General features: G+C 28.8%; 1 protein-coding gene across 1 annotated transcript; it reads right to left on the reverse strand.

Annotated features, from left to right (window-relative positions):
- Positions 1 to 5,432: 5,432 nt before the first annotated feature.
- On the reverse strand, positions 5,433 to 6,518 carry LOC126888500 (GATA zinc finger domain-containing protein 4-like). Its single transcript, XM_050656838.1, has one exon. It carries the CDS (start codon positions 6,516 to 6,518, stop codon positions 5,433 to 5,435), a length of 1,086 nt encoding a protein of 361 aa, XP_050512795.1.
- Positions 6,519 to 16,825: the final 10,307 nt, after the last annotated feature.

Genomic DNA, 16,825 nt, shown 5'->3' on the forward strand with positions numbered 1-16,825 from the left:
ATATATAGAATATAGATATATATAGAATATATATATATATATATATATATATATATATATATATATATATATATATATCAAACAAATGAAATAGAGAATGTGAGAAAATCCCCTTACGAACAATTCACACATCCACCATTTCAGGTGATTTAAACATTCACACATTAGATCTTTTGATCACTGAGTGTGTTTCAAAGATTTACATCTTTTGTTTTTTTGTTTTTCAAACATATATATATATATATATATATATATATATATATATATATATATATATATATATATATATATATATATATATATATATATATTGTAATGATATATTATTTTTGATATTTATAATGGATATTATTGTGAAATAGGGTTTTTGTCGCGGTTCTGAAAGAATTAGTTTGTTAAATAGTTTTTTAAATGTTTTTATTATAATCTAAATTTAACATAAAATTGAATATTTAAATGTGATAACAAAAAAAATAGAAATCTAAATTTGAAAAACAATAATTTTAAAAAACTTCCCACAATTAAATAAAACAAATTCCAGTACCTTCTAATTTCTGTCACTGAATGCCTTCTTATTAATATTTTATAAAATTTGAATTGTTGGATGGCTGAAAAATTATTGGATGTAAGACCAGGTCAATTGTCACTGTCAAAACTGTCAAATAAAATATTTTTTTTCTTTCTTCTCAATATTTTAATTCAACTTTCAACTCCAGGATCAGGAACCAGGATACTATTATTAATATTTCAAAATTTATAAATATTTACAATTATGGATACTTCACAAATTCTTCTTTATATTTCTAATAAACTATCCACACTATGCTGGTTCAAATTCAAGATACATAGTATTTTTATATATTAAAGGATACTTTACCAAATTATAAGTAAGTTTTCTTCAAATATTTATCTAATTTCTTTTCGATTATACCAAATTTATCATGTTTATGCTAAATTATTGTATTTTCTGTCAATTTTCAAATCTTTTTCTCTATCAAATTTCTAGCTTCATTTCTAATTTTTTGACTGCCTCCTTTTGTCATTGTGACACCTCCTTTTATCAAATTTTTTTTCCAGAACATTCCAAACGAAAAACAAAAAACATTATGACAAATAGAAAACTTCAATTCCTTCTTTTTTTAACATGCTATGTCAAATTAGTATGTCATCCACCATCCTATAGAGTTATTTTTGTTTTATTATTTATTTTAATTGATTTTAAGGCATTTCAGATCAGAATTATTACTTCTGTATAAAATTAACATCTTAAATGTTAAATATTATTATTTTAACCTATAATTATTGTTTGAAATGTCCATTTATCTATTTAAATTATCTCAATTATTAAAAAAAAACAAATATAAGTCCCTACATAAGGTTTTAATAAATTTCTTATGCTAATTTTGAATGTCCTCATATAAATGATATGATCTTTAATAATTTTTATACTATTCTATGGTATATTTTCTATAAATTACATCTATAATCGCCATTTTAGTCCATTTTGGTTTCTAAACACTTTAATCGGATACTACGTTCTCTGATCTTCGACATACTCTGTTTTAGGACATAGTCATATCGTTACAATTACCCCAAAATAATGTTAAAAAAATTGAATGTAATTAAAATTTTTTCAAACATTAATTTTCCTTTATTCTATGCAAATTCTTAAATCTAATATTAATCTAATAAAATAACTCAAAAAAATTCATAAACAAACTAATACATTCATCCCATTCATTTGCTATCATCTAATACTCTTTTATGTAAAAAAATGCCTCATGACATAACACAAATAACCTGACTACTAACTGTCACTCATGGAACATACTGAACATACCTTAAATTTATCTATGTCAAAATTGTCAATGTCAATTCAGATGCCATTTTGTGTTTAGTGTTTACATGTTCACATTTACATTTTGTATGTATTTACATCTTCTAATGCTTCTAACTACTGTATTTTTATATTTATATCAATGCAAAAATGTGATATTTTAAAACCCATACCATTCTGTGTTTTTTAAAACGCTAGACTGTGTCGTTCTTAGCAGTTGGAATTACAAATTTTATACAGAAAATCTCTGGCAAACAATGTGATTTATAGTAAGTATTACATACTTTTGAAAGTTATTCAGTCTCATCATGATAATATTTGAAAATATCATTAATGTGGAATATGCCTCTAATTTTATTATCTGCATCCATCAACACATAACTATTTATTGCATTCTGATTTGTTATGATATAAGGGCCTTCAAATAAGGGTTGAAATTTTTTACATAGATTTTCTCTCAAATTTCCTCTTCTGAGATTTCTGACTAGTACTTGTTCTCCTCTTTGAAATGTTATTGGTTTCTTTATTTTTCGATTATGTTTTCTCACATATTTTTCAGCTTTCCTCATGATTCTTTGATTTACTTTTTGTAACACTGCTTCATACTTATCTTTATTATATTCACTAATCCATTTTCTGTTTCCTATATGTCCAAACATTAAATATTCTGGTATTTCTTCTGTATTTAAATTATGGGTATTATTTAAAAAATATTCTACTTCATGTACATGCTGCTCCCAAGTTAGATGATTTTCATAACATACAATCCTTAAATATTTAATTACTTCTTTAATATATCTTTCTGCTGGGTTTGCCTGTGGATGCCTTATACTTGTAAAATGCATCTTGATACCCTTTTTCTCACAAAATGTTCGAAGATTTTGGTTGTTAAAATAGGTAGCGTTATCAATGATACAATTTCTAAATGGTCCTATTTCTTCAGAAAATTGATTAATATATATCTTTAATGTTTTAACATTTGTTCTTGAGCATGGATATAGCTTAATAAATTTTGTATATAAATCAACTATCACTAGTATATGCTTTTTTCCTGTTGGACTGGGAATTAAATTTGAAATAAAATCCATGGAAACTGTGTTTAGTTTTTCATATGAAACATTAGACTTATATGTGTTTTTATTTTTGAAATTCTTTTCTTTATTTAATTGACATACATGACACTGTGTAGTGATTTCTTTTGCTATGCTCAGATCATTCTTTGTAAAATAATTATCCCTAAAGAGCATCCAAAGCTTTCTTGATCCTATATGCATGTAATTGTTATGTAAATCTTTCATTATTTCCTTGGTCAAACTTCTACTGATTACATATACTTCTATTCCATTGATTATTTTATAATACACCCCATCTTTACTAAGTTGCTTTTCCTTTTCCTCAAGATTGATTTGATCTCTCATTATCTGTTCTTTAGAGTATAACCCTGTGCTTTCTACTAATTGATTTATTCCAATTTTTAGTGTTCTTTGTCCATTTTGTGGTATATTTTCTAACCTTGACAAAGCATCTGCCACTATGTTTGATTTTCCTGAAATGTATTTGATTTCAAAACTATATTCACTTAGTAGTAGGCTCCAACGGTGGACTCGACTGTTTCCATATTTGTTTTTTAATATAGATGTTAATGCTTGATGATCTGTTTCGATGGTAAAATCATTACCCAATAAATAAAATCTTAATTTTGTGACACAGTGTATGATACTTGCTAATTCTAATTCTGATACTGAGTACCCCTTTTCGTGTGGCTTTGTAATTCTTGAAATAAATTGTATCGGGTAATCTACTCCATTATATGTTTGTAATAATACCCCCGATAATCTCTCAATTGATGCATCTGTTCTTAACGTGAATGGTTTTGTATAGTCAGGATGGTATACTTGTAAATTTGTCAGAAAAATATTTTTTATTTCTTGGAATGCTAGTTCTCTCCTCTCGTTCCATTTCCATCGTACATCTTTTCTTAATAGTTCAAGTAATGGAATTTCTTTTTTACTTAGGTCTGGTATCATCCTTTTATAATAATTAACTATACCAATAAATCCTCTTAAAGTTCTTAAATTGTGTGGTGTTTTATATTCTTGAATAACCTGTATTCGTTCTGGATCCATCTCTATTCCTTTAGTGTTAAGTTTATATCCTAGATATATTACTTCTTTTTGAAAAAATTTACATTTTTCTTGATTTATTTTTAGTCCAACTTCATCTAATCTGTCAATTATAATTTTTAGGTGTTTTTCGTGATCCTCAGCCGTTTTAGAAAAAATTAATATATCATCAATGTAGTGAATTACAAAATGTTCATATTGATCCAAGATATCATGAAGACATCTACATAAAGCACTGCAAGATGATTGAAGTCCAAATGGTACTACTTTGAACTGATAGACAACTCCATCTATCTGAAATCCTGTATACTGTCTACTTTTCCTTTCTAGGGGAATTAACCAGAAACTATGCCGCAAATCGATTTTTGTGAAAAAAGACATTCCTGTAATTCTTCCTAATATTCCATCTATACTCATTGGTGCTTCAAATTGCTTTTCGGTGATATTGTTAATATTCCTTGCATCTAGACATAATCTGATTTCACCTGATGTTTTACGTACCACTACTATTGGGTTTATAAAACATGTATCTGCCTTTTCAATGATGCCATCTTTTAGCATGTTCTTAATTTCTCTGTTTACTTCTTCTCTATATTTATATGGTATTGGGTATGATTTTATTTTAAAGTCTTTTTCTTCCTTAACCTTTATACTATGGGTATAATTTTGTGCAATTCTATTTTCTTTATTGATAAGCCCCTTGTGTTGCCGCAATATGGAAACGACTATTAATTTATATTGTTCAGGGCAACTTAAACTTTCTATAACTTCTTCTTCTTTACAAATAAAATTATTTTTCATTATAAAATCATTAGTCCTTCCTTCCAATTTTACGCACTCCGCTCCGTAGGCATCCTTCTGCTCAAATTTACCATTCCTTAAATATTCATTATAATTATTATTCTTTTTAATATTATTGGACATTTCCCTATCATAATACATTTTCTCTTCATCAACATAATTATTTTCTTGTAATATTATACCATCAACTCTTACTCCTTGTTCCACCTCTTCTCTCTCCATAAACCCTATTTTTTTCCCTTCCAAAGTTACCATTTTTTCTTCAAAATCTATCTTTACTTTATTCTTTTCCAGTTCGTCATTTCCCATTAAAATGTCAACACATAAGTCCTTGACAATAAATCCTTGCATACTAATTTGTTTATTAAGAATATCAATTTTAAAATTAACCAGTTTATTAATTTCTCCCAGCTTCTTATTATTTGCACCTATTATTTTAATTTTTGGAATCTTGATTATATCTGTTAATTTTAATGTATTAAAAATAAAATTTTCCGAGACTAGAGTACTTTCTGAACCAGTATCAATCATAACCTTAATCATGTTATTTTGGGCCATAGCATTTATATAAATTAAATTAATAGATTCAAAATTTTTATAATCATCTAAAGAAATAAATTCCGAAGGTTTTTCATAATGACAATGGCCCAACTTGAAATTCAGAAAGTCCTCTACATAAAATTTGGATTATTAGGATTGTCAGATTGTGTCTGATCATTTGGATCTAATTCTCGATGTCTTTCACTGCTTTCACTTCTACTATTCATATTTTCTTGCCATGTACTATTCCGTTGACTGTCTTCGCAGCTCTGACCCCTTACATAATTTACCTGTCTGTTGTAATTATATCTTTGTGCATTTCTCCTGGTGTTAAAATCTTGCCTATTATAATTATTATTATTATTAAAATTCTCTCTATTACCTTGTCTCTCTTGTCTATTATCATTAGTATTATTATTAAAATTCTCTCTATTACCTTGTCTCTCATAACTAGTATTATTGTTGTTATTAAAATTTTGAGAATTACTACCATACCTATTATTGTTATATGATTGTCTATTTTTACTATTATTACTTGTAATATAACCTCTTTGTACTCTTTGAATAAAGTTAATAAAACTGTCTACTGTTTGAATGTTTTGTACTGTGACTGTTTGCACAACGTCCGCATCAAAGTGTCTAGAAACATTCAAAACTGTTTCGTCTTCTCTAAGTGGTGGTTCTAAATATTTTGCAACAGTTATTAATTTTAAAGCATAATCTACCATATTTAAACTTAAATTGCGATTATACTTTCCAAAATATAAAACTTCCCTAAATCTAGCTTGTTCTAATTCACCCCAATAATAATTTAAGAATTTATTTTCAAATGTTTGCAGATTATCTAAATCGTTTTCAATGCTGGCAAACCAGGTTGCTGCATTGTCACTTAATGTCATTCTAATATAATCTTTTATATCATTAATATTATTCACTGATCTTAATTTATGTTTTAAACTATTTATGTATACTCTAGGATGTAATTTTTTTATGTTACCAGAGAATTTTATACCTGTCTCATTTGTTAAATTCAAGTAAGGTCTCCCTATGTCTCTTATTTGTGAAATGTCTTCTATTCTCTGTTCTACATTCCTTATGTGATGGTTGTTTGTTTGGATATTTTGTAGCATATCATCAAATTTTTCTTCAGTCTTTCTCCTTTCTTCATAAATTTTTGCTTCTAAGTTATATTTTTGGATTTCTATGTTCCGTTCCATATCTATATTATTATTTTTAATAATCATATTTATTTCTTTCCTTTCATTTTCTATTATTTTCTTGTAGTCATTACGTATATCTTTTATTTCACTTGCTAATTTTTTCTCTAAAGCATCAAATTTTTCATCCATCTGTTTTTCTAATCGTTTCATAATTTTAGCATTATTTTCTTCCATTTTCCTGGAATTCTCTTCCAATTTTTGTTCCATTTTTTTCATATCTTCTTTGATTTCTTTAGAATTCTCTTCCCTGTTATATTCCATTTTTTTCATATCTTCTTTGATTTCTTTAGAATTTTCTTCCATTCTTTTGTTGATCTGCATCATTAAAGACATCAATGCTGTCATATTGACATTTTCCTCTCGTTCTTGTTTTATTCCTGTTGTCTCTTGTAGAACTTGAGTTAAACTCTGCTCTTGTTCCGCCTGCTGAGTTTCTCCGTCCACTTCCACATCTTCTTCGTTCTTTTTGTTTCTTAAACCTTTCCTTCCTTGAGACATTTTTGAGATCTTACTTGTTAAAATCCAATTTAAAATAAAATATAAAATTGATTCTAATCAAAATTATTTCAATTATATGAGAGCATTTATTTTAACAAACTAATTCTTTTAATTAGGAGGTCCTACGTTGTGACGCCAAATTTGTAATGATATATTATTTTTGATATTTATAATGGATATTATTGTGAAATAGGGTTTTTGTCGCGGTTCTGAAAGAATTAGTTTGTTAAATAGTTTTTTAAATGTTTTTATTATAATCTAAATTTAACATAAAATTGAATATTTAAATGTGATAACAAAAAAAATAGAAATCTAAATTTGAAAAACAATAATTTTAACTTGAAAAACTTCCCACAATTAAATAAAACAAATTCCAGTACCTTCTAATTTCTGTCACTGAATGCCTTCTTATTAATATTTTATAAAATTTGAATTGTTGGATGGCTGAAAAATTATTGGATGTAAGACCAGGTCAATTGTCACTGTCAAAACTGTCAAATAAAATATTTTTTTTCTTTCTTCTCAATATTTTAATTCAACTTTCAACTCCAGGATCAGGAACCAGGATACTATTATTAATATATATTTCAAAATTTATAAATATTTAAAATTATGGATACTTCACAAATTCTTCTTTATATTTCTAATAAACTATCCACACTATGCTGGTTCAAATTCAAGATACATAGTATTTTTATATATTAAAGGATACTTTACCAAATTATAAGTAAGTTTTCTTCAAATATTTATCTAATTTCTTTTCGATTATACCAAATTTATCATGTTTATGCTAAATTATTGTATTTTCTGTTAATTTTCAAATCTTTTTCTCTATCAAATTTCTAGCTTCATTTCTAATTTTTTGACTGCCTCCTTTTGTCATTGTGACACCTCCTTTTATCAATTTTTTTTTCCAGAACATTCCAAACGAAAAACAAAAAAACATTATGACAAATAGAAAACTTCAATTCCTTCTTTTTTTAACATGCTATGTCAAATTAGTATGTCATCCACCATCCTATAGAGTTATTTTTGTTTTATTATTTATTTTAATTGATTTTAAGGCATTTCAGATCAGAATTATTACTTCTGTATAAAATTAACATCTTAAATGTTAAATATTATTATTTTAACCTATAATTATTGTTTGAAATGTCCATTTATCTATTTAAATTATCTCAATTATTAAAAAAAAACAAATATAAGTCCCTACATAAGGTTTTAATAAATTTCTTATGCTAATTTTGAATGTCCTCATATAAATGATATGATCTTTAATAATTTTTATACTATTCTATGGTATATTTTCTATAAATTACATCTATAATCGCCATTTTAGTCCATTTTGGTTTCTAAACACTTTAATCGGATACTACGTTCTCTGATCTTCGACATACTCTGTTTTAGGACATAGTCATATCGTTACAATATATATATATATATATATTTGAAAAACAAAAAAACAAAAGATGTAAATCTTTGAAACACACTCAGTGATCAAAAGATCTAAGTTATTGGTTTACCGACCAAACGTATCTAAATCAAACAAATGAAATAGAGAATGTGGAAAAATCCCCTTACGAACAATTCACACATCCACCATTTCAGGTTGGGAAAAATTTCTTGAATAGAATCAAAGATCCAAACACCTGTTCTTAGAAATGTGTTTCGCCCTCTTCAACCTCTCTGGGCTTATCAATAAAGATGAGAGGTTGAATATCTTTAGACACATTCCATCAAAAAATGTAAAATCTGAAATGGTGGATGTGTGAATTGTTCGTAAGGGGATTTTTCCACATTCTCTATTTCATTTGTTTGATATATATATATATATATATATATATATATATATATATATATATATATATATATATATATATATATATATAGAATAGGGTATTTAGTATATATTATTTACAAAGTCTTTGGAGTTGTAGAAGCATTATATTTTAAATAACATTGCAATTTTTTTAGCGGTATCTGCACTTTGGCGTTTTGACGGTATCTGCTACAGTTGCCGTCCATATACCTTAGCATATTGCACTTACCGCTAATCTACTTTCAAGAATGCTACGCCTACATTTAGAAACCGCCAAATCGCCTTAGTATAACAAAGTAAATTCGGCCTAACTTTACAAGGTTAAATTATTGTGTTAGTTAAAAGAGTTGTGGTAGTAAAAGAAAAAATTAGCGAGGATTTTAAGAACTTTTAGAGATTATTATATCTATTGAAATGTATTTTAATTTTTGTTTATAGTATTTCAAGAATTAACCAATTATGTTGTCCTAAACAATATGACTCGGCGCCAAGTGGATGATTTATATCTTGAATTACGCGGTAAGGGATTTTCATGTTTAAAAAATATTTCTTTTTTTTTAATTAGGTTTTAAAAACTTAATAATATATCCACACGCTGTCCACAAACATTTTCAGAAAAAGATTTAAAATATTTTGTTTTTTTAGAAAATCAAGTAGAGTCGAGTAAGAGTTGTGAAACACGAGGTGAAACCACTGAAGACAATATTATAGAAAGAGAACAATTTATTGTAAAGCAATTACAAGAGGTGCAAAAAAAATTATGTTCAGCCTGTACAGGCGCAAGGTTTGTTTCATACTTAAAGTTTCCTGCAATTAACCCTTTGTTGGTCGTACATGGGATTAGCAGTCCCAATGATTGCATTTTTTTTTGTTTAAATACAAGCTATTATCATTGTTTAACTAGACAATGTCTAGTAGTCTAGTTATACAATGCTATTATAGATACGGGATTGTAGATTTGGGATATCTTTACTTAATCTTTTGAGAATCCTTTGCCTAAGTTTTATATAAGAATGCTGGTTTTATTCCTTTATAAATTTTCCATGAATACGCCAGGTACCTGGATAATGATACAAAAATTTTTTTGAATATTTTAAAAATTTTATTTATCACATAATTAGGTATTTTTCGGTCTAAAAGACAATGTTTTAATACAACAATATTTTATTCATAACATATAACTAGTTTGTACAATAAAACTAATAAAATGTTAAAATTTGCCCTAATTACTGTAAGTAATGGTATATTCCCGAATATAATATTGTGAAATACCCAATAATAATAACAATGCATACTAATATTAGGGTAGGTGTCGGCGATCATAAAAATCTTAAAGCTCTATAATAAAATGTCGTAAAATAGCAAACCTTTGTCGCTAAGAAACAAAAAAAAATATAATAGCTGATAAAGTGAAAAGTATGGTTTACAATCATATTCACAGTTGAAGAATTCTCTAAAACGCTTAACGTCAGCAGATGTTTAAACATCTATAACAATATGAACAGATTTTCTTTTTTCTTAGTGTAAGTACAGTTTCTGCCAAATTATTAGAAGCACTATAAAAGATTTTATAAAAAATATTAATTATGAGTTAATACCATTGTAATACTAAATAGGTTTTTTGTATGTACCAGACACAAGGTATGTTGTTCGGTTGTCTATTTAATTGTCTATATTGAATCACAAATAGAACATTATTATTAATGAACCAATATGTATTTATTGACTCTTGAAAGAAAACAGAATATTGTCAATTTGTTGTTGGTGGCTCAACAAAATAATAACATTTAATAGTACTTTAATTCTTTCAAGTTAATAAACTTTAATACACAGAAAAGCTTTTTATTTCATATCAGTCACAACTGTAAACCACATACCGCTAATAGGCTTAGTTTTATAGTAAGTTTTGATAAAACGTTTTAGCGGTATCTACCTCTTTTTATATAAAACTTTGTTTTAAAATATAATTAATGGTTCCCTTAATAAACTGGGGCATATATCCATGCAAAAACTATTAGCTAGTCCATAAATCCCTAACGGGCCAAAATTTTATCATTCACTTTTGAAATCTAGTTTGCCACCATTTTGTCAAATGTTAGTTACCGCCTTTGGGCCTAGCACAGTAGTATAGACCAGGGAATTTAGCACAAAATATATCGATTTTTAAATACAGCACTTAGAGACTTTAAAATAAACCTCATTTTCGTTTACATCGTCACCAAAAACATAAAATATGATCAGATTTAGCCACTCACCACACCGTGGTCAGTATCTCGAGAAATAAGCGTGTTTTGGGAAAGCGTCACTCGTAAATAAAGTGGCATAACTTCTTTCTTTTTGAATATTTTGACTTGAAATCTTTCAGAAAACTAAGTTTTATGTCTTCTTAATGACCCACGTTTTAATGCTGTGTTGATTAAAATTATAAACTAAAAAGTTTGTCGCCCAAATTTTTTAAATAAACATGAAACTAACGAAATCTGACGACAAATTGTTTAAAAATTAACAACTTCTCTTTCAATTTGTTTAAGCATGTCCGACAAATCTCATTGTTATATAAATTGTTCAAAGATGACAGTGTAAAATATTCAAAAGGAAATATTTAAAGCCACCAAAGATACAGCGAGGTAAATTTGAAAAATCATCAACATTTTTTTTTTCGATTTTTTGAGTAAAATTTGATTTTTAAAAATTTTTCACCAATTCTAAATAAAAATAAACTTCATATTCGGATTCAGCGACTTCGAAAACAGAAAGAATGATCAAAATTTGCCATTCAACTATCATGGCCGCTCTTTCGATTTTGAAGCCTCAAATTAGGCGTGTGCCGCTCGCCTTAATCATTAGGTGTGCTAATACTGCTGGACTGGGATTGGCACCATCGACAAAAGGCACCACAGTATATTCTATAGTTGCGACTCTAAAGATCATCACGCACTAGGTACTGGCTTTATTGTAAATAAAAAGGTTAAACACCTTGTAAGAGACTTTCGTGCTATGAACCCTAGAATGTGTATCCTAAGACTAAGCGGAACTTTTTTAAGTTATACTTCTTTACCGGCGATAGAGGGTGATTTTTTTATATGTTAAAACCTATCAGCCCGGCGCATGCGCATTATAACTTTGTTCTGATTGGATGTTCAAATGACATGTCAAAAATTATCCGATATGGCAGCTGTGGTTTGGAGGTAAAGGTAAAGGTAAACAAATGTATAATATATTAGTTTTATTGTTGTGAGGACAGAAACAAAAAAGTTTATAATATTGTAGTGACTTTTAAATAGTTTTTAAAAGCAACAGGTACGTAATAATTGTTAATGTATCATGGGTATAAACCTACCTATTTGATCTGCCAAAATACATAGTATGTAATACTTTTATTTATATAATTTGATTACCATCAAAATTTCTATCAATATTCACCTAATATATTGTTTTTTACTCTATGTTTTGTTGTATTTTTTCAATTCTAAATCATTTCAATTCAAAATTAAAATAATTTGATCAATTTTCAAAATATCAAAATATCACAAGTTTAATCCGTTTAGTTAGTCGATCTTCGTAAATAATGACACATAGTGTCCGTGGCTAAGCGGAGAAGGCGAATGAATTCCAATACCAACCGCTCTTATCAGCGCTGGTTCGAGTCCCAATAGAAACTTTCTTTTTTGTTTTTTTTAATACATTTTATGATTTATTATATAATTGTATTTTCAGAAAATACGTATTTAGTTAAAAAAATTTTCGACAATTAATGTTCAGACATCATTTGTGGCTTGTTTAATGTGTTTGTGTGTGTTTTATTCTTTTATTATTTTAATTTTTGGCACTGTTCTAATAAAAATGTTTGAGAAGCAGTAAGTATAAATTAGTTTAATATTTAAACAAAATATAAATAAAAAGTATATTAATTTCGTTTAAATCATATAATAGAAGTATAACTTCTTACGTGCTTACAAAGTACACACACATTCTTTTTTTTAACTATAGCATTTTAAATGTGCATGCCCCTACAGGGGAAAAAGAAGACGATGTCAAAAAAAAATTCTATGAAGACCTAGAAGCTGCATACCATTCATGCCCAAAGAATGACATCAAAATTATTTATGGTGATCTCAACGCAAAAATAGGAAAAGAGCCACAATACCTACCAACATAGGTAAGGACAGCTTCCATGAAGTATCCAATGATAATGGCGTCAGACTAATAAATCTAGCAAATTCCCTTAACATGGTCATTGCCAGCACATGCTTCCAGCGAAAAAATATTCATAAGGGAACGTGGAGATCGCCAGATGGGGTTACAGTAAACATGATCGATCATGTTATTATTGACCCTAGACATCACTCAGACGTAATAAATGTATGCAGCAGACGAGGGGCAAATGCAGACTCAGATCACTACCTAGCGGAAAGTAAAATAAGAGCCAGAATCTCAAACACTAAAAAAGAAAAGGGATCCAAAATTGAAAAATATGAAATAAAAACTTAGCGGACAACAGCAAAAGGGCCATATATAAAGCAATGATAAAAGGAAGGCTAGAAAACAGACAAAAGCACGAGGATATAAACAGAGAATGGGAAGCTTATAAAAGCATCATACAAGACGCTGCCAAAAAGACCTTGGGTCTACAAAAAAAGCTCAAATCAACTGAAGGGAAGTGGTTCGATGAAGAGTTTCGAAAAATTTATGCATATCAACGACTACAGCAACGACAAGAACAAGACAGGCAGAGGAGGAATATAGAATGCTACGGAGGGAAGAGAAGACAATACACCGCAGAAAGACAAGAGAACACATAGAGAAAGAACTCCAAAAATTGAAGAATTAAATAAACCAACAAAAACCAGAAAATTCTACCAAAAACTTAACAAAAGCAGAAAAGAATTTAAACCAAAAACAATGATGTGCAGAGACAAAGAAGGAGATATAGTAACTCGACAGAGTGAAATACTGCAAAGATGGACTGAATTCTTTAAAGAAAAGTTTGAACAAAATGGAGATCCACTATACGATGAAATTATACTGGATCAAACAGATACCAGATAAACAACCCCCCCTTCAGTAGCTGAAATGCAAGAAGCAGTTACCAGACTGAAAAACAACAAGTCACCTGGATTGGACAATATTAGCGCAGAATTAATAAAAGAAGGCGGAGACTCCCTATTGAATGCGATACATGAACTAATAGTCAACATATGGAATAATAAACAACTGCCACAAGACTGGAATACCGGAGTAATCCTTCCACTACATAAAAAGGGAGATCAACTTCAATGTAAAAACTACCGGGTAATAACGCTACTAACTGTGGCATATAAAATACTGTCAAATATTGTATGAGCGATTGAGACCATATGCGGAACAAATAGTTGGGGGATATAAATGTGGTTTCTGCAGGCAGAAGTCCACAATAGATCAGATCTTCGTTTTGAGACAGATCTTGGAAAAGACTAATGAATTTAATATAGAAACACATCATTTCTTCATTGACTTTGAGAGCGCCTATGATAGTATCCATCGAGAATTTCTTATCAACGCCCTGAAAGAGTTTAATGTTCCAACTCATCTCATTGATATAGTAAAAGAAACACTTAAAGTACAAAGCTGGGATCGAATTCAAAACGCACTAACAGAGACAATCCATAATCCATGTTAGAACGGGCCTACGACAGGGAGATGCCCTATCCTATACAGGGTGAGTCAGATAAAGGACCTATTAGAAATATCTCGAGAACTAAAGGTAAGAAAATCATGAAAATTGGAATACAGGGATTTTGAGGTGTGATCTATTTAATGAAAATATTTTGGTCTCTTTGCTACTTCCGGTTATACCAGAAGTTGATTGTAACTTCGTTTTTTTAAACGGGACACCCTGTATATTTTTACATTTGTGGATTTTCCTCGATTTATTCTTTCTTTAAATATAGGGTTTTGTAATATTATACAGGGTAGATTAAAAAATAATTACGTTTTCTTATTAATCTAATAGCAATATTCACACCCTGTCGGATTGTAGTAGTTTGACATAATAAACTCTATTTGTATTAAAATAATTTTAAATATAGTCTACTATTGTTAGGAATGATTGGTATAGTTAAATTTTTTATTTTAGTATACAGGGTTGGTCGAAACTCGGAATGAGTATTTTCTGAGTTTTCATAAATGGAATACCCTGTATTTTAGTATTTTAATGAAATGTTATTTTATAGTACTTTTTAATTTCTTAAACATTCCCTATACCTAGCTGCTTTAATTTGTGAGTTATTGGTGATTCAAGCCAACATTAATTTCAACACAAAATATGTGAAATTGTATTAGGTTGGCCGTGAAAATATTCAATCACAAATAATTTTTTGGAAATAAATACATATTAATCTAGACTGAAATTTAAAATTGCCAATAATGGTTGAGCTAGCCAAAATACCATCGAAGTTAAGATTGTTGGTGCGATTAACAATTAAGCACAAATTAAAGCAGTTATATATAGGGAATGCTTAAGAAATAAAAAAGTACCGTGAAATTTCATTTTATTGCAATACTAAAATATAGGGTGTTCCATTTAAGAAAACTCTGAAAATACTCATTCCGAGTTTCGACCCAGCACCGAGTTTCCGTATACTAAAATTAAAAATTTAGCTATACTAATAATAATTGTTAACAATATTAGACTATATTGAAAGTCATTTGAACATAAATACAGTTTATTATATCAAACTACTACAATCCTACAGGGTGTGAATATTGCTAGGAAATTAATAAGAAAACGTAATTATCTTTTAACATACCCTATATAATGTTAGAAATCCTCATATTTTAAGAAAGAAGAAATCGAGGAGAATCCAAAAATGTAAAAATATACAGGGTGTCCCTTTAAAAAAACCAAGTTATAAGCAACTTCTGGTATAACCGGAAGTACCAAGTAGATGAAAATATTTTCATTAAATAGATCAGTCTTCAAAACCCCCTTGTTCCAATTTTCATAATTCAGTTGCCTTTAGTCCTTGAGATATTTCTAATAGGCCCTTTATCTGCCTCACCCTATATTCTATTCAACATCACATTAGAGAAAATAATTAGAGAGTCAAAGGTCAACACCAGAGGAACAATAATAACAAAAAGTGTACAAATATTGGCATTTGCAGAAGATGTTGATAGCATACTTCTTCTTGCAGTACCATCACAGCAATCTTAACTTTGTTGGCTGCAGCTCTGAACAACTGTATTGAACGGCACCCATACCACTCCCTTAAATTTCGCAACGAGGAAATCCTCCTATGTCCCACATTTCTCTTTCCCGAGATTTTTCCTTGGATGATGAGTCTTAGCAGACAATACTTTTCTCCTCTCATTATGTGGCCTAGATATTCCAGTTTTTTCGTTTGTATGATTTTTATGACTTCGCATTCCTTCCCCATCTTCAGCACAACATCTTGATTTGTTACTCTTTCTGTCCATGATATTTTCCACATTCTCCTGTAACACCACATCTCGAATGCCTCAATGTTTTTGATGTTCATCTTTTTCAGCGTCCAAGCTTCCATGCCGTACAGCAGAACGCAGAAAACATAGCACCTCAACATTCTTGTTCTTAAGTTTATATTTATGTCCCGGCTGCATAGGAACTTTTTCATTTTGACAAACGATTGTCTCGATATCTCTATTCGCCTCTTGATTTCTCTTGTCTGGTCATTAGTATCAGTGAAACAAACCCCTAAATATTTGTAGGACATAACTCTTTCAACTGGCTGATTATTTATGGTTAAATTCACATTGGTGTATAGTTTCTTCGTTACAATCATGAATTTAGTCTTTTTGATGTTCAGTTTTAGACCATATTTATTGGTATGGGTGTTTATGTTTTCCATCAAATACTGTAAATATGCTAGGTTATCTGTTACTATTAGAGTGTCATCAGCGTATCGTATATTGTTAATTAACTCTCCGTTAATGTTCATACCAATATTTTGCTCTAGGAGTGCTTCCT

The sequence above is a fragment of the Diabrotica virgifera genome, chromosome 7 (assembly GCF_917563875.1).
Source record: "Diabrotica virgifera virgifera chromosome 7, PGI_DIABVI_V3a".
Classification (NCBI taxonomy): Eukaryota; Metazoa; Arthropoda; class Insecta; order Coleoptera; family Chrysomelidae; genus Diabrotica; species Diabrotica virgifera.

Coding starts and splice junctions, on each gene's coding strand:
- LOC126888500 (XM_050656838.1), bottom strand. CDS start 6,518: ATGGAACGGAACATAGAAATCCAAAAATATAACTTAGAAGCAAAAATT.